The 24,418-nt window shown below is 42.3% G+C and overlaps 1 protein-coding gene across 6 annotated transcripts in view; it reads right to left on the reverse strand.

Moving 5' to 3' along the window:
- Positions 1-24,418, reverse strand: part of Frmd4b (FERM domain containing 4B) — a 334,677-nt gene that overhangs the window by 52,681 nt on the left and 257,578 nt on the right. For all 6 annotated transcript variants that reach the window (XM_063260238.1, XM_063260235.1, XM_063260237.1 and 3 more), the window contains 2 exons: positions 16,813-16,869; positions 15,977-15,999 (listed from right to left, as the gene is read on the reverse strand). In XM_063260238.1, the coding sequence (XP_063116308.1) occupies positions 15,977-15,999; positions 16,813-16,869 (80 nt within the window). The remainder of the gene's footprint in view (positions 1-15,976; positions 16,000-16,812; positions 16,870-24,418) is intronic.

A 24,418-nucleotide genomic window follows, 5' to 3' on the forward strand; every position in this document is an offset into this window, starting at 1 on the left:
AGTATCTCAGACAACTCAATAACTATGTCCAAAAAATGCTTTGGTTGCACAGTAAACTTAAAGCTGCGGCTGCCCAGGAACACAAGAAGGCTGCACTGCATGTCACCAGAATCAGAAACCATCAAAAATCAAGCTGGGTATGGTGGCATATACTGTAATCTCAGCATTCTGGGAGGCTGAGGCAGGAGAATCTCAAATTTAACCTCAGCCTGGGAAACTTCTCATAAAATAAAATAATAAAAAAGGGCTGAGGGTTGCTCAGTGTGAGGCCCTTGAAATCAATTCCAGTACTGGAGGAAAAATTTTTTTAAAAAACCAACATCAAAATTCAGAGCACATATTCAATAGGTATCATTTTTGCATCACTGTAAAATTAGAAAATCCTAAGTTAACCATTATAAATTGAGAACTGTTCGTAGTAGTCAGGATATAGATTTGACTATGTATGACGGAGATCAAAATTGTAACTAATTTCTCTTTCCATAAATAGAGCCAGAATAGCCGGAAATGTTGAGGAATAAATCTCTTTGGCAGCTCTACCACTCCCAGCATGTTGCTTCCCCTCACAGCGCCTATGATAGCTCAGCACTGGGTGCACTAAGCAGGGGTCAAGAACACACTCACTCCTGTAGGAGCAGAGGCGGGAACCTCTGGCTTCCCTAACCTCAGTGGCCAGAACGTCGTTGTTAACATGCTAGCCGTAGCTGCAAGGGTGGCTGGGATATGTAGTCTTTATTTTGCTCAACCACAGGCAAAGATTATAATACTTTATATACATATTACACATTATAATAGGTTGGAGAAAAGGAAGATTAGGTGGGAACACAATCTTATTTTATCCATTTTAAAGAGCCCCCACTCAGAGTCAGGTTATTTCTGCCACACAGGAATGTCAATCCGTCATTGTCTAACAAATGTATTTTTAAAAAGTTCAAAGTCCTAGTGTTTTATAAAATATGTCAGAATTACAAACTGAGGACATCAGTACACAGCAGCCTATCACCCTCGGTTTGTAATTTCTAATATAAGCTACCTGTTTTAGTAAAGGATGGAGGGAGGTATTTTCTATTTTTCAACTTAGTTGCTAGTTTCAGGTAATTTATTAATAACACAAATTGTTAGTAGCATATGAATGAAAGAGATACATTAGTAATTTAGAGAAACATGGAGTCTGGATCATTCCAAAAGAATATGTTTTCAGAAAATAACATAGCTTTATTCCTTTGCAATGGAAAACTTGCCTATTATGAGTCTGCAAGTCTGGTCTTTTGTGCAATTGCCGATAACATCAATTTTAAGGACCTATTTATTACAGAAAATTTCCAGTAAGTCCTCATAATGTGTCTGAGTTACGAGTTTGGTTACACTGCCACAAAAGAAAGCCCACAGAAGAATTAAAACATGATTGGAACAGGCAGGCTGTAGAAAAATATGCTAAACCCTTGAACAAATTGTGCATGGAAGTATAAATCCAAATGACTAACAGATAAGAGAAATGTGTTCAACTTTGTATGAATTCAGAGAATTACAAATTGTATCTTCAATGAATTATTCAAAGGCACCAGACTATCAAACGCATGAAACTTTGACTGTTTATATGAAGATGTAGAGTAACAGGAACTCTATTCCTTTACTAATCAGAGTGTAAAATGGTCTACTGTTTTGGAAATTTGCATGCCTCTCTGGCCTAGGAAACATTTGTTAGTTATAGCTCAAGAGAAACTTCTGCACAAGAATAAGGTTTATAGCCGCATTGCTTACAATAAGACAAAAAGGAGCCAGGTGTGGTGGTGGAAGAAGCTAAAGCAGAGGGGTCTTGAATTTGAGGTCAGTTTGGGCTAAAAAAAACAGATTCATGTCTGGCCCAGACTAACTAAAAGGGAAGAAGGAGAAGGAAAAAGAAGAGAAAGAGGAGGAACAAGAAGGAGGAGGAAAGGCAAGAAGAAGAGGAAGAGAAAACAACATGGGTAAATTTCATAAATATAGAGCAAAGACACAAGACCCTACACAAGGAACACACCATGATTCCATGAACGCAGGTCCCAAGTAAGCAAAATGAAGCTACAATTTTATATAGGTGACAAAATGGTAAAGCAAGACAAGAAAATATACGCTATAGTTTTAAAAAAAAGTACCTCTGAGGAAAGGGGGAGCACTTTACTGCTGTAGGAGGTATGATCACAGTGAAGGCGAGGAAGCTTCTAGGGACCTGACGACATTCCTCATGGCTGGGGTTACAAGGGTACGCTTTCCAGATTGTTCTTTCTATTTCATGTATGTTTCATGCATTTTTCTGTATAATCATTCACACCAAATCTAAGTTAGACGTGACCAGTGAGTGGATGTGGGTGTGGAAGAACAAGCCGAATACTGTTTAGACCTAATGTGCTGCAGAGCTAACGCAAGAGGTTAGAACTTGGTGACCAAGACCTGACCCCTCCAGGGTGTGCACAGCACAGGCATATTAGTCTACAGGGTTAATTCCGATCATTTTCAGAGTTTAGGCTCAAACAGGATTTCATGTTTGAATGGACAGACAGCAACTGGGCGCTTGTTTGTTTGCCCTCCTGGCCAATCTGTCTGAGAGCCTGAGCCTGCACCACGTGAGCTTGCAGGGGGACACAGAGGGCCCCTCCCTGGCTAGCGGGGCAGGCAGCACAGCTAATATGAACCAGGATCAGCCTCAGCGTCTGGGGGAGAGCTGGACTGAGAGCCGCTGGGAGGAGAGAAGCCTCCATCGGGATGTCTCTGCCTTTCACTAGCAATAAACACACTCACCCTGCCTGGACATTCCTGACCCTAATGGAAATGGATATGTTATTTTAAAGCTGCACTTGACCGGAACTGTCTTGAGGGACTGGTTTCTCCAGGTCCCAGCCAGAGAGAAGGCCCATAAATCTACATCACTCACTACTTCTCAGTGACCAAGTCAGCGATGGCTTTTCTCTAGCGTTTCAGTAAGAATTTAAATGTCACTGCCAAGAATATGCTTGCATTTTATCTGAGTATCGAGGCTGAGCCCTTCCCTTAGGCATTCCAGATTCGTCTCTCAATAGGTTTCCAAAAGAAAGCTGTCCTGGCCCTCTATTTAGCCATAACAAGTATTTTTCAGGATATGATTCCTCTAGGCACTTTCAAGCCCCCTTTCACGGGCTGTTGTTTTTCTTTACTGACCTCAAAAGCCCTGCTGGAATGTGCCAGCCCCACTCATTTTTGAGAAAGCCACATGGTTGGCAGAACCAACACGAGTCTGTGTGTGCTGGAGCGCTTGTGTGGAAAAAGCCACCCCCAGCAAATGTGTGCACCTGCTGTGGCTAACTGCAGGCTCGCTTACAGCAACAGCGAGCCACCTGCCATTCGGAGGCTGGGGTGGAAGGAGGGTCACCAATTAGCAGAGGACGCCTGCTGGCACTTCCTCAACCTAGAAAAATTGGAGACCCCTCTGTTTGGGCTTGGTGTGACACTGTCCCTAGGTTCCTAGGGAAGAAAGGGAGAAAGAAAAAAAAGTCCATACCCTAAAGTTCACTTTTCTTATCAGTGCCAAAGCTCTTTCTTATGGGAAATACAAACCAAATGTGCACTAAAAGTGCAAGTTATAGATGATGATCAAATTATGTATAATGGAGGGTATTATTCCTGTGGGCACTTTTAAGCCAGCTGTTACCAGCTGTTGAGGCAGGAGGGTCTCAAGCTAAGGGCCAGCCTAGGAAATTTAGAAAGAACCTGACTCAAAATAATATGTAGAACTGGGGATGTAGCTCAATGGAGTTTTTGCAGAGCATGCACAGGGTCTTAGAAAATCCCCAGCAATCCCTGCTAAACAAATAAAAGCAAAATACAAAGTACTGAATGAAAGCATGGTGGTACACGCCTGTGATCCCAGCATTTGGAAGGCTGAGGCAGGAGAATCACAACCTTGAGGGCAGCCTGGACTACACAGCAAGTACAAAACCACTGTGCACTATATAGTGAAACCGTCTTAAAATAAACAAAACAAAGCAAAAACAAAACAAAAGCCCCTAAATAAATAAATAGGGCTAGGGATGTAGTTCAGTACTTGCCCAGCATGTATGTCAACTTGCCTTGGTGTGAGAGCAACAGTGGTATTGACAAACACATAAATAAAATGGCCAAGTGAAAAACGTCTGCAGAAACTTCACTATACAAAGAGAAAACCATGCAGTTGGCAGAACCAAATAAGAACCAAAATGGGAAGAAAATGTTCAAATGAGAAAGGGAAATGGAGGAGGAAAGGCAGGTGATGGCTGTGGTCTCATATGGGCTCTGATAAATCTCTTCCTCGTCTCTGCTTGCTGGTGACCCATCAATGTTTTCATCTCTGATGAAGGAATGGCACAGCACTAGGGACCCTAACAGGACAGTATATTGATTGTCTGGTAAATACGTGTAAAAGGTGCTAATTTAACTACTAAACTGTGTGAACTGGATCCACATGCCATGACAACTTGCCTACATATAAAACTATTAAGAGGATTTTGGTTAGTTTTTATAAACTCCACTTTTATCAAGTACTCTACAGACACCAGTGCCCCTCTGGGTGAGTTTGTTTAGAGCAAGTTCTTTCCTGGGCAGACTGCCTTCCACTTGGCCTTTGTAAAATAGCCTTTTGGTCTCAGTAGTCTGTGAAACTTGGCCTTTAGTGATGGCCTTTAGGGCTTAATTAGAGATTTCGAATGGTAAATTCTTCTTTCCTAATTTCTACATAAAGAACTATTAAAGGAAACAAACACAAAACAATACAGGCAGTCCCTGATTTATGATGGCTCAATTTATGATTTTCCAACTTGCCATGGTGTGAAAGCAATGTAGAAATCATGTTTTGAATCTTAATCATTAACCTTTTCCAAGGCCAGAGAGACACACTCTGATCTCTGGCTATGCTGGACAGTAGCATGGAGCTTCAGCTCCCAGCCAGCTCCTCTGTCACCATGGGAGGCAACCAACACTACCCTGCCCTGAGCTACCAGGCTGGACATTCAGGAAGCTGGGTGTATGCAATGCATTTCTGATTTATGTTTTCAACTTATAATAGATTTATTGGGGTATAGTCCTATCCTCGGTCAGAAAGCATCTCTCCTAGGGCCCTGACCAGCAGTGTCAGTGTGAGATGCAATGCAGATTGTCAGGTTCCACCCAGACCTGCTGAATCAGATGGCTGAGGGTGGGGTCCAGCCATCTGCATTCAGCAAATGATTTAAAAGCCACAGCAATACAATAAACAGCACAAAGCAGAGATTTTCAAACCAAAAATAGGAATTTACCATTAAAAATGGAGAGATAGAGCTAGATGGGAGTTCAGACCTATAATCTAGTGCTCTGGGAAGATGAGGTAGGAGGATCACAAATCCAAATCCCACCTGAGCAAATTTGGTAATACTGTCTCAAAATAAAAAATGAAAAGGCTGGGCTGGGGATTTAGCTCAGTGGCACAAGTGCCTTTCTGGCAAATGCAAGGTCATGAGTTTGATCCCCGGTACCACAAAAAAAAAAAAAAAAAAACCAAACAAAAAAAGATACTGTAATAAAAATAAAAGGTTTCTTGGGAACACAGCTCAGTGGTACAGCACCTCTGGGTTTGGCCCTCAGTACTAAAATAAAAATGAATAAACAGTAAATAAGAGATGGTAGAGGAGGTTGAGCCACATCTAGTGGTCAACAGCACAGATCACTTCCAGGAGACACTGCTAAGTGACCTGCAGTAATGCAATGTCACTTGATCCCCCGAGAGAAGTGCTTTTACAGAGGCTCATGGGTGTTACCAGGTGGCTGGGACCGTGCCAAACCCATTCTCCACAGGCATGTTGAACTTATTATCATTTACATCCTTGTTTCACAGGTGTGAAAAGTGAGGTTTAAGAGATGAAGTAATTTACATCCACCCAGCAAGGAAGAAATGGACAGGAGGAGCCCACTCTGTCGGACTCCTCCTGTGGGTCCACAAGCAAGGGACGAGAGGAAGGAGAAGCCTAGTCCAGCTACCGCAGGCTTCCGATTCCTCTGATTAATTCCACTAGAATGTGTCCTTCTTGGGTGGCGGCAGTCAACCTTTTTAAACTAGATTAAACTGCACTACCCCAACCTGGATTAATCACATAAAGAAGCTAAACACATATTAAGACTTAAAGTTTTACCCAGCACTCTGTGCTTCTTGAACCAAACCAAACCAAATCCAAACTACAGGCTATAGCTGCCCTGCAGTAATAAAGACACCAAATTTTGGCTGTTGTCTGTGTCTGTCTTTATGATGGTCCTAGGAATTGAACCTCATCCTCAATACCTTTTTTTTGAGACACAGTCTTCTTAAATTGCCCCACGTCCCTGGTTAAATTGTATTTTTAAGTGAGCTACCAACCAACCAACAAACAAACAAAACGAAACAAACAGATTCCAGGTACTATCAGCAGAACTGTAAATAGGGAGTCCAAACTGCTTTACTTGAGAAGCCCAACATCTCCAAAAAGTCTCACTAACCACATGAGCAATTCCTGATGCCCAAACTCTTGTAGTAATAAAAAATTAAAACAAAACAAACCTCTGTCCCTCTGGAGCTATGGGTTCCTGTTCTGGACACCACTGCCTGGCATGGGAAGCTGACACGTTCCTTCCCAGTCAGTCCCAGGCCAAGTTAGAAACCCTAGGGCTCAAAGTCATTCAACCTCCAACACCACCGCTGATTACTGCAATTTAAAGGACTGCTTAGAGGCCGAGCTAGGCTTGCATTCACTAAAATAAAAGCATCCTCCTCATCTTTCACCTGTCCAAACCAAATTTTTAAAAAAAGTAGCTCCAACCATCCAAGGAACTGAGGTGAATTCATTGCATCGAAGTGTGAGTTCACTGACGGGGAAAATGAGGTGGAAAGGTATCTGAAGACTTACCAAGGCCCTGTGGTAGGCGGTAATAGATCCAAAACCCCAGAGGTCTGAGCTGGGGAAAACTTCAGGCCCAAGCACCAGAGGAAAAGGAGGGACAAGGGGAGGAGAGGATTTTGTGGAGGACAGGAGGGAGGGGAGGGGCCTGGCCGCCTAAACCAGGAGCCTTTCCATTCTTGGAATTTCCTCTCCACTCCCTCGAAACAGTTCTTGACCACATCTTTTTCTCTTCTTTTTTTCCCAGTAGTGGAGGTTGAACCTAGAATCTTTTGCATCAAGTACATCTTCAGCAATTTTTTCAATTTTTTTTATTTTGAGACAGGGTCTTGCTAAGTCACACTGTGTTGTCCAAACTGGGCTTGAACTTGTGATCTTCCTGCCTCAGGCTTCCACAGTGCTGGGGTTACGGAGGGCTTCCTTATCATACCTTAAGCCAATCATATTGTAGCTATTTACAAAGCAGAATGAGAGCTAAAAAGATCGTAGCAGTCATTCTCCAAGCCTGGATAAAGCCAGGCTCACCCTCCCTCCAGCTCCCCTTTCTTTTTGGAAACCTGTGGAGCTCTCTTTTCATGTGGAAAACAGAAGGTCCCTTGTGAAGATTGAGGTGAGACCCTGCATTCCTAAGCTGTCTCTGGTTCCCAGCTCCTGGACCTCTCAGCTCCTCCTTCATATGACAACTGAGCAAAACACAGAATCAAGAAACCCTGCTGGCTTCAAAGGAGACTCCCCTGAGGACTTGCTGTGGGTGACAATTGTATATCATTGTCCTCATTCCAAGCCAAAGGGAAGATGCTCTTTCTAACCTTCAGATAAGGAACCTGAGGTTCAAGCCCACCTTCAACTAGAACAAGCCCACAGGCAGACAGAGCACACCTGGACCAAAAATCAAAACACCACCCGATCAGCCCAAACCCTATAATATAATGAGGGCTGTGATTTAGAACTAGACTCTGTCACAGGTTCCCTGTTCCCAGTTTTGTGGTCTGAGATAACCTAATTTTTATGAGCCTGGGTTTCTGCACTCTAAAAGCAGCATTAGTGACACGTCTCAAACAGTTCTTGGGGAGGTTATAGTAGACTGCTATAATAGTACTGCTTGTATTCAACAAGTGAGGACCTCCTTTTCATTGTGGCACACCAAACCCAAGCTTATATATCCAGGGCCTTTGCACGGAGTTACCTCCTCTTTCCTTTGAGACAGGGTCTCAGTAAGTCACCAAGTTACCCAGAATAGGTTTGAACTTGGGATTCTCCTGTCTCAGCCTCTCACACTACTAAGACTACAGGTGCCATCACCATGCCTGGCTCCAAACCCAAGATTTTACCCAACATTTAACTCCTACCACTTAGAGCAGGCTGGCAGTGGATTTCTCCCATTTGAAAACCATTCCCAGGGGTCAACTAAGGTTTGAGTTACCAAAATAAACATGTAGGACATGCTTATACTTAAAAAAGAATGATTAGTTGTCTATCTGAAATTGCAATGTAACTATGCACCCTGTATTTTTATTTGCTAAACCTGGCAACCCCAAGGGTTTGTAATATGCCACAGGGGAAAAAAACTTTAGAAGAAAGTTGCCACTTCTAAGTTGCAAGCAGTTTCAGGGTTGGTATGACAGATCTCTGAGATGTTGGTCACCGGTGGAAATTTGGACCTGAAACCTCTTCCAATACCTTGTCCCACCCTGCAGTTTGTGCCACACCCCTTTCCCAGCATTCTATCAGATGCGTCCTGCACTAGAAACTCTGCTAGTGCTCTGCCGGAATTCCTGTCATGACATTTCTACCTGTGGCCTACCAAGTGACCCAGGCCAAATCACTGCCCATGTGCACACCTCAGGGAGATCAACTCCCAAACTAACTTTTTTTTAAGACTAAAGAATTTCAAATTAGAATGAAAATGCGATGAGAGATTTTTCTAAACATTAGCCAACTCGTTAAGGATTCCCGATCATATCTACTTTGAGTGCTTACCTCTTTTTAATATTTGGTAGGAGAAATATAATCCATAAGAATGACTTGTACTGAGAAACAGGTTAATGTGGAAATCTGTGAATATTTTTAATAAAAATGTTTTACCTCATGCCAAACTGTTAGAAATAGAAAGGAGAAAGATGGTCGCTGAGGATTCTGGGACTAGGGGATAGGGAATTATTTAATAGGTACGGGGTTTCAGTTTTGCAAAGTGAATGTCCTGGGAGTTGGCTGCAACACAAGATGAATGCACGTAGCACTGCAGAGCTGTGTTCTTAAACTGGTGGAGGTGAGCCTGGCGCAGCAGCACATGCCTGTACGCCCAGCACTCGGGGAGGCTAGGAGAGGAGGAATGAAAGATTAAACCTAGGACCAGGGATTTAGCTCAGTGGCATAAGCACTGTCTGGCAAGTGCAAGATTGTGAGTTCAATCCCTGGTAGCAAAAAATCAATCAATTCATAAAATAAAGATCAAACCTAGCTTGCATGACTTCCTGTCTGTCTCAAAAAAAAAAAAAAGAGAGAAAGGGGCTGATAATGTAGCTCACTGTAGAGGTCCTGAGTTTAATCCCTAGTACTACTAAAAATAACTAGGAGGTAGAGATAGTGGACTTTTTGTGACATGTATTTTTATCATGATAAAAACATTACCTCTCCTTCATATCTAGGATTAGAAAAATGAGCATCTGGAAGAAAATTGAGCAATATAGGCGGTGTTTTCTTATTAAAGAATGGACAGTAAGAAATCTGTTCCTCTCCTGGGAAACTTCCCACTGGACAAATGAAAATTACTCATGGTCAACTTGAAGCCCCAAAGCTTTATCCCCTCTTCCTGTATGTGTTGTCGCTCAGTGTGTCCCTCTTGATCACACAAAACCCAGATCAACTGCATTAGCCATATAAACACAGACAGCAGCACTGTGTTATGTGTTATGTTAGCACTCAGTGTTTCTAGAACTGCACGGAAAGGCACCGAGAGAGCTATCAGCAAAGGCTTATAGGTTTCCTCCCCACAGGGTCATCCGTAGATGCTTGCACTCTGAGGAGGGGCATACTAATGTCAATTCCTTCTAAATACTATGCATGCCAGTGTCTCAACTAAGTACCTAAGCCAGTACCTAAGAGGACCAACAGGCTGAGTTTCACTCGGACTCATGTAGTGGCGATGAGCATTATAGCCTGGGCAGCTCGGTGCAGAGGAAAACAACCCAAATGGTCCAGAGCCACCGCCTGCGTAGGGCTGAGCCTCCAGGGGCTAGCAGGTTTAGAGATGAACTGAAGTGAAACTTGGGGTTTCAGTTTTCATATACTTGCATTTAGCATTAGTGCTATGAAAGCCAAGTATTTTGAAATGCAAAATATGTAAGCCATGAAATGCAAACTCCTTGATTTCCAGCAAAACTCTGTGGTTATCGAAGTGAGGTCCATAGAACACACGAGTCCAGCAAGGGCTCAGATATCAGGAACAAAAGAATGTGGAAGAGGCTGCCAGCATGCTTCCTTTGAGGACATGTGCAGGGCCAATGAACAGACACAAAATCTAATAAAGAGAACTTGATGAATTTTAACTTTTTTTTCTTAAGGTACTCAGGATTTTTTTTTAGATACATAGGGCTCTCTACCACTGATTTATATCTCCAGTCCATTTTGTTTTATATATGAGACAGGATTTTGCTAAGCTTTCCGGGCTGGTTTGGAACTTGCAGTCCTCCTGTCTCAGTCGCCTAACTAGTCAGGATTACAAGAGTGGCTACCGAGTCTGTCTGGCTTTGTTTAACTTTTACCAAGTATCCCAGAGAGAAGTCCTTGCCCAATTGCTTTTGCTGTTCACAAAAGGGATTTTTTTTTTTTAATTCATGAAAGTCTTTGTCTAAAATAAGACAGGCATATTCAATTTCTGTCAGATAGCTTTCTTTACCAAGCTAGTAAGGAAGGACTCTTACAGGTTTGTGTTCCTTCTGAGACACAAGGCAACTCCTAGCAGTGGTAAAGTGCACAAAGTATGGAGCCCCACTGGCCACTCTCTAGCTATGCACCCCAGACAGGCTACTTAAGAGCACCAAAGCTCAGTTTTCCTACCTGGAAAATGGGGACAATCATAGTGTCTGTGTTCACAGGGTTGCTGTGAGGATCGAAGGCATTAACAATGATGACAACATCACTGTTAATGATGAAATGTTAACTGAGACGAACCTGGTCCACTGAGGGTAGAGAAGTTACCCACAGTTGTCTATCAAGTGGCTGGGCCTGGATGTGAACCTACAGAGTCAAATTCTAAAGCTCCACTGCACTCTTCCCTCCCTGCCGATGCAGTACTGAGCACCTGGCTCCTGGGGTCTGCCTTTCTCCCCCCCCCCCCCTTTCCCCTCTTTCCTCCTTCCTTGGCTGTACTGTGGACAGAACCCAGGGTCTTCACTCCGAGCTACAGCCCAGCCCTTTTTTTATTTTGAGAAATATCTTACAAACTCACTAAGCTGACAAGGCCGGGGTTAATTTTGTGATCCTCCTGCCTCAACTTTCCAGAGTGCTGGGATTATAGACACGTGCCAGCATGCCCTGCCGAGCTGCTGTTTTTCCTACTGTAACTCACTTTGAAGGATCTGGAAATGAAATTATATTTTAGAGCCATAAGTGTTTCAGGGGTATAACAACTGAGGGGTAAACTTCAGTCAGCTACTCTCAGGGCACCCAGGGAAGTTCCTTTCCCATGGGAAATCGCAGTGTTTTTACAGCACAGATCTAAATTGGCAATGCTTCCTTCCCATTTGAAGGTGGGACCTATACTCTCATTCTAGCCCAGCAGAATGGTCACAAATTTTTTCTCATAAGCTGTAGCACCTAAGGACGTCATCACTTGTGAACTAGGATCTTAAAACAAAACCTTCTGCTTTTGCAAAGTCACTTGCAGCTGGCCAGGTGGCTTGGTGACAAAGGCTCCTTCTCCCTGTGTCAGCTTTTGGGAATTCTCCAGTAGCTCTTATCTTTGCAGGGTGAGGGCTAACTTGAAATTCAGACTTAGCTATTTAAAGAGAATGGGAGCCCCACTCCACTACTTTAATTAACTTTCAGACAGCTGGATTTCCTACCACTTATGATAATGTTGACTTAAAATACTCTCAAGGAAACATGTCAGGAAGCAGAATAGGCAAGGGAGTCAGTCAGTCAGTCAATCAGTCTGTTTGTGTCTCTTTTTCTCTGTTGGCTCCAACTTGTGATCCTCCTGCCTCAGCCTCCCGCACTGTTGAGATTACAGGTGTGCACCACCATGTCCAGCTCGGCTAGTTTTTAAAAGCATCCTAGACTCAGTGACCGACTACTTGACTAGCATGCACAAGACCCTGGGTTCAACCCCCAGCTCTATAAACACAAGACAATCATAAAGCCATCCTAGGAAGTAGAGCTTGAATAAAGAGATAAAGGCAAAATAGCAAAGGTTATGTGGAAGAGAAAAAGAAGAGAGGCATTAGCAGATATAAAGAGCAGGAGCAGCAGATTGTGGACCTAGTATCCATGAATGCCAAGATGGGATGTTGAATGGCAGGTATGTGGATGCTGCAAGAAACTAAGAGGCTTCAGAAGTAAACAATAGCGGTCAAATCTACGCCTTAGCCTGGCAGCAAGGGGTTTGTGCAGGTCGGAGCATGCAACAGAATGAGAACAGACCTACAATGCTTTTAAAAACTAGCCAAGTTGGGTATGGTGGTGCATACCCGTAATCTCAAGACTGTGGGAGGCAGAAGCAGGAGGATCACAAGTTGGAGCCCAGCCTGCACCACGAGAGAGAAAAAGAGAGAGCGACAGAGAGACAGAGGGAGGGAGATAAGCAGGGAGGGACAGTCTCTTGCTTGTTTTCCTTCCTGCCTTATTTTGCACAGGTTTGAACTGTGCACAACCATGATTGTGTTACATGAGAGTGATAATTATTGTGGTGGGATTGGTTGGAACTGGGCACAGGCATCTTATTTTATTTTATTTAGTTTTGAGACAGGTTTCACTATGCAGTTCAGGCTGGCCTTGAATTATGTAGCTCAGACTGGCAGCAGTCCCCTTGCCTCAGCCTCTTGAGTGCTGGGATCACAAGTATGCACCACCACACCCTGCCTGGACATTTTAAGTAAGGAGCACTCAAGTGTCAGTGCTGACAAGGTGCACATGTGTGCCTTCCCAGTCAGGTCGAGGGGAGGAAGGCAAGGACTGAGGAAGTGGGAAAGGAGGGGGCTTCGGGACAGTGGACAAAAGCTGGGGGGATGGAAGAGTTCCCCAGAGAAGGGCCAAGAGGAATGGTGATGTCCTTCGAGGGGAGGTGCTGAAGGATGGTCCGGAGGCTGTGACACTGGCCAGGCAGGCTCAGGAGATGCGGACACTGAGAGAGACAGACTCAAAGAGTGCCCCAGAGCTGCCTCCTGACCTAAGTGTTCAGTCACCATTTTCACTGAAAAGTCACGCTGCCCTGGTCTAAGAAGCTGCCTGAGGACATATTCCAGCAATGCTCACAGCCTGTGAGAAAATATCACGATGTTCTCAAGCCAGGAGCTGCAGCAACCAACCGAAAAGTGTGACGGGAATTGCCCCCCAAAGTGGTCCAGGACCGAAGTCCAGTTCCCCGGCAGAAGCCAGCAGCCGTGTATAGATCTTACCATCCTCCTGACCTAGACAGGTGTGCAAACATTTTAGGCCTCAGCAGATACATATGGGATAAAGGTATGAGCTACCTAGTGCATCAACATGCACAAATTCCATTTATTTTCTTTTTTTGGTCTTAAAGATTGAACCCAGGGCCTTTGCGCTTAGCTACATCTTCTGCCCTTTTAATTTTTTTAGTTTGAGACAGTGTCTTGCGAAGTAGATCAACTGCCCAGCCTGGGTTGGAATTTGTCATCCTTCTGCCTCAGCCTCTGGAGTAACTAGCGTGACAGGCCTGTGCTACCACACTCAGCCAGAATCACTGTTTTGATTAATCCCAATTTACAGACAAGGAAACTGAGGCTCAAAAGGATGAATGGCTCCTTCAAAGTGATGTTGCTGCTTTGTGTAAGACTTAGTTTTATGCTTTCTCTACTGCGTAGTGTAGTTGGACAATTTCACAATGGCGTGGGACACTTCTAGGGCCCTCAGCAAACTTCTAGGCAGCTGGGGTTACAGAAAAGAACAGGACTGGGCTTGGCCAGAATTAATTCACCAAACTTGAAGTTCTGGGACTAAAATGTCTGGATTATTCCAGGAGGAGCCCTGGAAGCTTTTTCCTGCCTCAGACAGGGATCTTCCCTACTTAGCTGCTCTAAATTAACCTTTGCTTTTCTCTCATTTCCCCCAACACCTTGTTAAGCTTTTTCCGAACTGCCTTGGGCTCAAAAGTCTCTTCAAGAGGTCGCCAAGAGCCCAGACTGCATTTTGATTAGGATGAAAAGCATAGAAGATAATGACTCTACATTAATAATAATAATAGCCAAAATGTAATAAGAGCTTATTTCATGACAAGCACTGCTGTGGGCAATGTGTTACATTTAATTCTTACTATAGTCCTATGGGATTGTCCTATTTTATTGATGAGAAAACTGAGGCTCAGGGTGTGAGGCCTCTAATTAACAGTGAGGAATCAGGGGAGAAAAGTTAGTAATCCATGAATGCAGAGTATGAGTTCTGGGGCTTGAAGCTGGCTTATGAATCTCTCCATAAAATGATCACATTCCCCATATTCCTAGGAACATGACTCCTCGGACAAAGGTGACACCAGGATGCAACAGCTCTAGATGTTACTAATAATCTAGACATGGATTTATCCTCCCACACTGTGCCTTTCTTGCAATTTTTCCCCCCAGTACTAAAAACTCAATCCAGGCCCTTCACTACATCCCAGAGCATTATTTTTTATCTTGAGATAGGTTATCACTAAATTGCAAAATTACCTAGTTTAGGTTGAATTTGCAATCCTTTAGCCTCAGCCTTGCAGAGGGCTGGGATTACAGGGGTGTGTCCACCAGTTTCTTTCTTTCTTTCTTTTTAATCATTTAAAGATCTTAGTTGTCTTTATTTGATTGTCTTTTAAAGACCTTAATTGTCTTTATTAAATTGTCTTTATTTGCAATTCTAGGATCAGATAATACATTATTCCATAAAGTAAGTATTCACTTTTTTAATTTAAAAAAATTGGTATCTGTTGATTTTTATTAATCTTTCAAAGTATTTCTTAACCTCAGGGGGACATAGATATATAGATATAGATACAGATATGGACATAGACTCAGTTATAGATACAGGTAAAGATACAGATATATAATGAAAAAGCGGTTTTCCAAGTTATTATTCAGTGGCCGGAAGTTGCAAGGCGTTATTTTATCAGTCTGTTAAGGAGCACATTGTTCAAAGACTGGGCTGGGAATCAGGACTAGGTGATCTGTAACGAGTAAAGTTTACCAGGAGTCAAACATTAACACGATAGAAGCCAGGCTTTCAATGGGTCACTGGCCTGGGACCTGTTTCTAATCAGAGGCCTCCCATCCACCTTAATGGACTTCAACTACTCCACTCCCATCTCCTACATTTAAGGGACAAAATGGAGCAGGTAGAGGGCAAATTCAAACATAAAGATGGAAGATGTGGCCCTGAGGCAGTTAAAACCCAAAGTGTCTCAGTAACAACACAACTGTTAGGTCAAGTGTATGCAGGGAGAGGCCCCTTCAAGGCAGCTGCAAAAGAAAGCCTCTATTAATCCCTTGACTAAGCAGCTGATGGTTTTAATCTTTTTGCGCATACTTACAACTCTTTAGACACATGTACCATTACAGGTTTTCTTTAAAAAAAATCAACACAAGCTACTGAAAGTTTTATGGAATTCTTCATCTTGCTAACTAACAGATGATAGAAAACAGAACTTTGGAAAGCTTCTGATTACAATTCACTGTCAATCTGGCTAGAAAAATTGTAAGAAAGGTTCATTCTTAGATTCATTCACAGAAAGAATAGGTCTTTATCTGAAGAGGGAAGAGATCTTAGTCAGGGTGGGATCTACTTTCTTTTGATTTTGCAACCATTGTTATTTAAAATAACACAGACAATGATTCAGCTAGAGTTATTTTGCATAGTAATCTCAGAAAAGAAATCATTACCTGGTATAATCTCCCTTGGCTTCCTGAAAAAAAAAAAAAAAAGACAGATGATCAATATGTATTTATGCTAAGCTAAATGAATTATTCACTCTGGGTTATTTTCCCATCATTAAGTCCCCAAGTTTAGTATTAAAGAATGAAGGTAAGGAACACTTTCCCTATGGCCAAGGACAAAAATGTAGCACTGATCAGAAAATGCTAGTGTCCATAAATTAGTTCTTATTTTTAGCAGAAGAGACAAATACACATATATGAAAAAATACAGATCACTATTCTCTCTTTGCATTTCTAAGATTGCTTGACAAACGCTTTTCCATGCAAGGGGCATACTTACTTAGTAGACTGGATGCTGACCTTTTAAACCACGACATAGGTATATTGACAGACACTATTTGTTTTCTTTTTTCTTTTTAAAATAGCACAGAAACAGACTATTTTTTGGCTACTAGTTTCTTTACAAATTAAAGAGGTCCTACACAAGCTCAAGGAGGTGTATACAGAAATTACTAAATTTAAATGAAATTTACAGCTGTTCTAACAACTGCTGCTTCCCAAATTCAAGCAACTCAGAGCTCTTTTCCAGGAATATGTTCTTAACTCTTTTTGCCCCAGAGCAGCCTAAATTTCATTTTGATTGGCAATATACAATACCATAATCTTTAGTGCATGCACACAAGTCTCTTTTAAAGGTGAAGACAGTGGCTCACATTTTCCACTAGCAAACAACTTAAAAAATCCATCAGGCACTGGCCCATGCAAAAGTTTCAGGGTTGCAGGCACTTAACAAAAACACCAAACAAAAGGGAGCTGGCCGGAGGCACTTGGTTAATTCTTACCTGCAAAACAAGGGCTGCTAACTTGAAGATGGTCTCGCTGTCCACTTCAATTTGACCCTGTTGGGGGAGAAAGAAAACGTCACTGAACTCAGGGCTGTCTCAGATTGGAGCAAATGGCTATGGAGTGCAGGAAACTGTCACAGCTTGGCACCTCCAGTTTACGATTAAATGCAGATCATACCATTGCAGGGGAAGTGTGTGTGTGTGTGTGTGTGTGTGTGTGTGTGTGTGTTTAAACTGTGGGGAATTTTGTTTAGAGAATGCTATTTGGAAAGAAACACAAAGGACTCTGAGGCTGAAAATTCAGACAATTTTTAAGTGAACAATTTTTTTAATCTCTTCATATTCATTTTCAAGCTACACAGATTGTCCTAGATTTATTTGTCATGGATTTTCCTGAAATATTGTCTTTCTCTGTGTCTCAGCATGGTAAGTTCAGTACACATGATACAAATATTATTAAAACACAAATTCATTTCTGAGACCATGACATGTTATTCAGTTAATATTTGTTTATTCTAGATAAAATGAGAAGTCTGAAAAAATCAGTCACAGCAAATACTTAAAAAACTAAAATTCTGATGCTTTCTCCACTGAATTCAGATGAACTCTAATTTATCATTTTCTCATTGTTTTATTTTTTCATTCTGTAGGATTCCCAAGGAAAAAAATTGCAATTGTGGGCCTTGGTTAACAGAATGTTGTTTCAGTAGCCTAGTGGGAGGCATAGGTGAGTGAGAGTTGCCTCTATCAGTAATATCTGTCTTTAAATGCAGTAACATATGCACATAATTACTGTATTATGTAATATTACAACTATACTTCAGTTTATAGAGGTGGAGGGGCAGTATCAAACCGAGCCTTAACACTGAGCTACATCCTAAGGCCTTTATTTTTATTTTTAATTTTTGAGACAGGGCCTCCTAAGTTTCTAAATTACCTCTGGGCTCACACTTGTGAGCCTCCTGCCTCAGCCTCTCAGAACGCTAAGGTTATGAACTTGTGCCACCACACCTGGCTTGGAATTTTTATTTAAAAATAATTATTTTTTGGTGGCATGTGAGATTGTAAGAATTACACATACAAAAACAATTCCACCAAGCTCCTCTCCTGGCCTAGGTCCAAGTATAATTTGTTCTTGAAAATGCAGAAGCCTTAACACATGAGACTCCTGGGTCTGAAAATTGCCTTGTTCTCTCTGTTTTTGTTCCCTTTTTCCTGGTGAATCTGAGCTGGAGCATTCTGTAGTTATCCCAAGTGCATCAAGGTGGATAAACAAGTGGCTTTAAATGAAGATGCAGTAGGGAGGTTTAAGAGGTAGCTATCGCCAGTGAGGACTTCTGAAACGATTAAGCTTATTTCTCAGGTTCTAAGTGATTTGATCAGGGTTCTTTAAAACTATCCCACTAATAATAATTCTTATACAAGCCATAAAATAAACAGAGAAGCCCAGGGAACTACAGTGCTAGCAGTGATAATTACTTGTGTTTCCCTGATCTTGCAAAATGAAAACAAATTACTTTCACCTCCCAGCACACAGACCTGCCTTTTGACACCCGAGGCAGAGGATCTGCTACAGAGTTTTTGTTTCTGAAGTAGTCAGACCCCAGCCTTGGAATTCAAAACTTGCCTATCATCTCTGGGAACAGATTATCCAATCACAGAGGAGCCTGGCTGACTGTAGGCAGGAAGGGGTTTCTATTTGTCCAGCAAGAGACAGGTTTTCTAATCTGGTGAAAGATGATGAAGCACTTAATCCAACAGATGAGGTGGATGTCGAGCAGATGAAATTTTAGAGATTAAATTCCTGAAGGTCAGGAGAAAAAAAAAACACACCATGGGAGGGGGCAGAGAGAAGAACTCACAAGCATCTTTCAGTTTCAAATCACAATTCAAGGATTAAAGTCAAATTTGTCTGTACAAGTTAAAGATGAGAAAAAGGGCATTATTTGAGGATATTTAAAAATGAAAACTAAAGATGATTAAATAATTGGAAAAGGGCTCCCCACTCCTTTGACATCCAGTGACTCCCTTTCCCTCCCAGAGCTTTAGATGAATCATCTGAAGAATATTCTAGATGCCAACTTTTCAATTTAGTAAATGGAAGTTAAGCAGACTGATAAAAGAAATTGAAGCAGATAAGCTTCATGAAGTTGCCAAACAATTCTCTACTTTGGGAGGTGTATTAAACATTAAAAATGCTGAAATGAGCAGGTGGACCATGAAGAGTACCGGGTTCAGACAGCTCCGAAAGCCTGGGTGCCAATCCCCAACACACCCTTGGTTCAAACACAGCCTGTCAGAGCAGGGAGAAGGTGGGGTGAACGGGAGGGGTCTCTCAAAATCTCACGCCAGGGAGACAGGAGAATAGATAGTTCAGCAATGCCCCACATTCTCTCCCCGACCTCCACCCCAGTTCTGGGGATCAAATCCAGGGCCTTTGTACTGTGCTACATTGTCATTTCTTTCGTACTTTATCTTATTTATTTATTTTTGGTGCCGGGGATCGAACTCATGGCTATATGCTTGCAACGCAGGGGCTTACGCTGCTGAGCTAAATTCCCAGTGCTTTTGTACTTTTTTTATTTTGACACAAGTTCTTGCTAAGTTGCTAAATTGCTCAGGCTGGGCTCAAACATGCAATCCTCTTGTCTCAGCCTTCCAGAGTGCTAGGATTACAGGTATGTGCCACCATGCCCGGCCTCCACATTTTTCAAAAGCCCTTTGTCCCCCTTACCTAACCGTCCATGTAGTGGCCATTTTTCTAGAAATCTAAGACAGCAAATCCTGAATCCTAATGCTGATTGCTGGCATTACGGGACTTGTTCACGAAACAGTACATCAGTGCAGAATAACACTATTTCCCTGATTCTCAGCAATTTCATTTGGTGAAATTTAATGAAGATTTCATGCCTGAAGGGTAGATGTTCCTTGGGAACTGCAGGCTGCCCTAGATTTCTTTACTTCCAGCCATGGCAACAGAGGTAACCTTATAGGCCCTGGGCAAGTTAATACACGAGAGAGGATCGGCAAGAGTGATGTAAGAAGATCCTGTCGTGGGCTTTCATGACTATCAGGACAAACAAAGAGGAGAGGAGGGAGATGATGAGGTGGCTGGAGGCCCTGGGTAAGACGCAGCAGCGTCAGGTCCCAGGCTGCACCTGCGCAGCCTCTGGGGCAGCATTATGAATTCAGTCAGCAGGTCACTGGGTGCGGGATCCGTGCTGGACGGCTCATGTTTGTCCTTGTTTTGTCAGGACACCAAGACACCATGCTAATGAGGTAAATTAAAAGCTAGTCCGAAGGAAGAGAACAAAGTAAAACAAAGTGCTAGAACCTGAAGGGGAGCTCGGGGGAAATATGATCTGCTTATGTCACAGATGACAGCACTGAGTGCCAGGGAGAGGAAGGGGACCATCTTATCCCCTGTGTGTGGGGATCCCAGACTTGCAGTTCAGGGTTCTTTCCACCCCACTATGCTCTAGTTTTTAAAGTTTTTATTTTTTTTATTACATGTTTGCCATACATAATGCTTGCATTCATTGTGGGGAGTTGGTATGTGTGTATTCTACCATGCCCTAGTTAACTTTCTATGACTCCAGGGCAGATTTTTACCAGAAATTTTCCAAAAGCATGCTTTTGGTAAAAACAGGAATCAGGCCACACTGTGGAAAAATGACCCCAAATGGTTTATTGATGACATGCAATCCCCACAAGAATGCAGTGCCATGGGGTGTGGTGGCGCACAGCTGAGATTCCAGCACTTGGGAGGCTGAGGCAGGAGGATAGCCTTGAGTTTGAGGCCAGCCTGAGCTACAAAGTGACTTCAACACCAGTCGAAACTACATAGCAAGACCTTGACTCAAAACAAAGCACCTGAACAAAAGCAGCAACACTAACAAAAGAGTGAGTGCCATTTGGCGATCACATCCGTGGCTTCATGCATGAGCTCGACACAAAAACCTTCAATAAACAACAACTTTAGTCCAAGTTTGATTAGAATAGGACAGAATATTTCCATAACCACAGTGTATCTTGCCATATGTTACTTATTAATTACAAAGGGGAACACTGTAGCTCTTCACTGGAGAATCTGATAGATACCACCTTGACCAGGTACTGAGGAGCACCCATGATACAGCAGCACCACGTGCCTTCGGACGGGGTGCACTGAGAAGGACACACTCACCCCTACAAGGTGCTGTGCTGCTAAATGCAAAAGCCCTACAGCTGGAAAGCTGGGCAGAGGGAGCTCTGATTGGCAGCACTTGCTGGTTTCCATGGTGTAAAACACTCTCACCATGGCTGATTCCAAGCCTCCAATATCAGTTCACAGAACATGGGGTTGGAAAGAGATGTGATAATCGGCTCTCATGGCGCTGGGTACAAGCTGTCTCCAGCACAACACTGTGTCATAATTCTGTCAAAAACAAATCCCTATCCAGGCATGGTGGTGTATCCCTGTAATTCTAGAATTCAGGAGGTGAAGGCAGGACTGTCATGAATTTGAGGCCAGCCTGGACTACATAGTGGGTTCAAGGCCAACCTGCACTACAAAGAAAAGCTTTGTCTCAAAAAGCCAAAACCCAACTCAACCCAAGCCAAGCCAAGCCAAGCCAAACCAAACCAAACCAAACCAAACCATCACTAGATCTAACCATAAGGAACCACGCTGCAAACCCAGGCTGAAAGAGATGCTATAAAACATCTGGCCTATACTTTTCAAAAATGCCAATATGACGAAGGCCAAAGTAAAGGACTGTTGGGCCATCACAGCTAAATGTAGAGCCTTTCTTCTGAGAGGAGCAGCCACTGAATCATGTATTAGGCAACAGTATGGGCTCATTGTTAAATATTCTGAGTATGATATAATGATATGGCCACACCAGGGATGATCTTAGGAAATTCACAATAAAATATTTAGGGCAAACTGGGATACTTTACATAATTTACTCTCAAACAGTTCAGAATAAAATTACACATATGAGGGGAGAAAGAAAAAATGTGCTTGAATGTTACAAACCAATGAATTTGATTTGATAGACATACTGGCATTGTTGTACCATACTTATAACAATTTTGAAAGCTTAAAGTTATCTCTAAACAAAAAGTTTGAGATGTGTTTTCACTATTCAATTTTCCTTAAGTGGTAGATAGCCAGCTATCTTGCCTAACAAGTACCGTTCTCATTTCCTGGACATAATATCTTATTTTGTAGGGAGATTTATTTGTTTTCCTATTCTCTAGTAGACACACAATCACTGTTTTTTGGGCAAATGATGGAAGCTGATCTGAGGATCTTTCCAGAGATTCTGCAGATTGGAACAAGGGAAAGAAAGTCCCCACATCCCTGGAGAAAGGAAGATGTAACCCAGAGGACACCAATGACTACACATAGAAAGAAGCTTTCTTGGGACTGGTTATCAACTATGTCCACTGATGAGCAGGGCCAACATTAAAGTCGAGCTAAAATCCAAACCTTGATGAGAATGATGTCTTAGATGCAGTTAGGGGACCCTCATCCATTACCACTAAGCCACCAAAGAGTGCAATGAACAGATGGGATAAAGATACCAGTAAATGTGTGGTGCAGTTCCCTGAACACTGCCTGATCCTTCCTGAATACAATCTATATGGGAGGACAGAGGAGAGCATGGCGGTTTCCATATAATCAGGCTGGTGGAGGAGATAAACCAACACTTAAAATCTCCCCATTACGTTCCAGGTCAATTCTTCCTTGACAATGGAAGCACTCTTCCCTGGCCTGGTTCGTTTTTTCTGGGGATGTTGTAAACTACTCTACTTCTAGAAGGTCACGTCATAATTACCATATCTGCACCTAGCTCCTACCTACATCCTTCGAGGACAGAAACCAATACATTTTCCCTCTTCGGTAAGTTAGCTGTCAGAAGTAACATTGGTGAGTAACATCTGTGATATATTGCCCATTCATTCTTCTAGGTCAGGGTTTTGCAACTTTGGAGCAATTGATATTTTTGTGAGTAAGGTAATTCTTACTGTGGGGAGCTGGGTTGTGCATTGTAGGATGCTAAGCAGTACCCTTAAACAGCCTCTCCCTTGTGATGACAAAAAATGTCTCCAGACCTGTCAAATGTTTCCTGGGGCAGAGCTGGGGGCAAACTATCCCTAGTTAAGAACCACAGCCCCAGCATCTCTGTTTTATTCTTGGATTAAGCTAGACTCTTCAGAGGCCCACATATTGAACCACAAACTTGAACCCAGGTAAAATAGCTTTGTGGAAACTGTGTTTTAGCATTACTCTACTGTTTTATGTTGAGAAATAATGTAAGAAACAACTCTCAAGTTGTTATTATTTTAATGAGTCCAGGTACGTTATTGAGGACACTGTTTATTACATCATATGACAGCTCTTTACGAGGACTTGTGGGAGAAGCTGCTGGCTTCAGCACCAGTGTTGACTGTATTCCTGCTGAACGTCTGGTCTCCTCTGTTTTGCCTTAATGACCACGGTGAGTTACGTAAATGATTAGAACGCCCTAATTACTTTGGTTCTTAAGCTGACTTTCAAATTTGTGGGCTAAATGCTTTATACTGGCAATAATAAGTATTTTATGCTAATCTTAATCTCAGCAGAACTGAACTATTTCTACTTTATTTCATACTAAAATATAACCCTGATTTCTTTGTTGTTGTTTTTTACTTCATCACTATTTTGACTGTATTTGTGGGTTTTAAAGAATTTTTATTGTGGTGTGTACAGCAGAGCCACACATTTGTATGTACAAGTGACAGATCTTAGCACACACCTCAGTGAATACTAACACACACATGTTACTCAGGAAATCACCACCCAGGACAACAAACATTCTCACTAATCTCTTCATTTTAGGAGAATGTTTGTTATAATTAGTAAGAATGGGCAATCTCTGATTACTAACCCTTTCAAGTGTTTCTTTTGAAATGGAGTGTCATTTGCTATTACCTCTTTGTGAAATGACCTTTGTTCTACTTGCCTCTTTGAGAATCTGTTTGATTTTGAGTTGTATATTCTTACCAATATCAACCTTTTGTCTCATTTATTGGGTGAAAATTGTGTCCTTCACTCTCTTCCTCTGATATGTCCCTCTTCTAGCCTGTAAAGGAGATTGGTCTGAGGTCTCTCCTCCCCACTGGAAGAACCCATGGGGAGTTGGGTAACATTGTTTTTTAAACTCAGTTCTGCAACTGTAAAATGACAGAAAATGCTACTAACTTTACTGGGTTGTTTAGGGCATTAAATAAAGTGCAAATGCATATTTATCACAAAGCTTCACACTCCAAGTCTCTCTTAATGCTATCCTCTGCACTAATGCTTAGAATATATTTTTGAAATAGGATCTCGCTATGCAGTTTAAGCCAGTCTTGAATTAATCTGCATAGCCCAGATGACCTCAAACTTGTTGAAATCCTCCTGCCTCAGCCTCGTAAGTGCTGGAATTACAGATGTGCACAACCATACCTGGCTTAACAGAATTTCGTGAATTCTTTATATAATTACACACATTTCTACACTATCCACTTTGTTCTAGAACATTTTGTTCACATTTTTGGTGGGTGGTTTTATAACACTAAATCACTTTATTGT

The sequence above is a fragment of the Cavia porcellus genome, unplaced genomic scaffold (assembly GCF_034190915.1).
Source record: "Cavia porcellus strain 051 isolate PalLab524CR breed Dunkin Hartley unplaced genomic scaffold, mCavPor4.1 scaffold_13, whole genome shotgun sequence".
Taxonomy (NCBI): domain Eukaryota; kingdom Metazoa; phylum Chordata; class Mammalia; order Rodentia; family Caviidae; genus Cavia; species Cavia porcellus.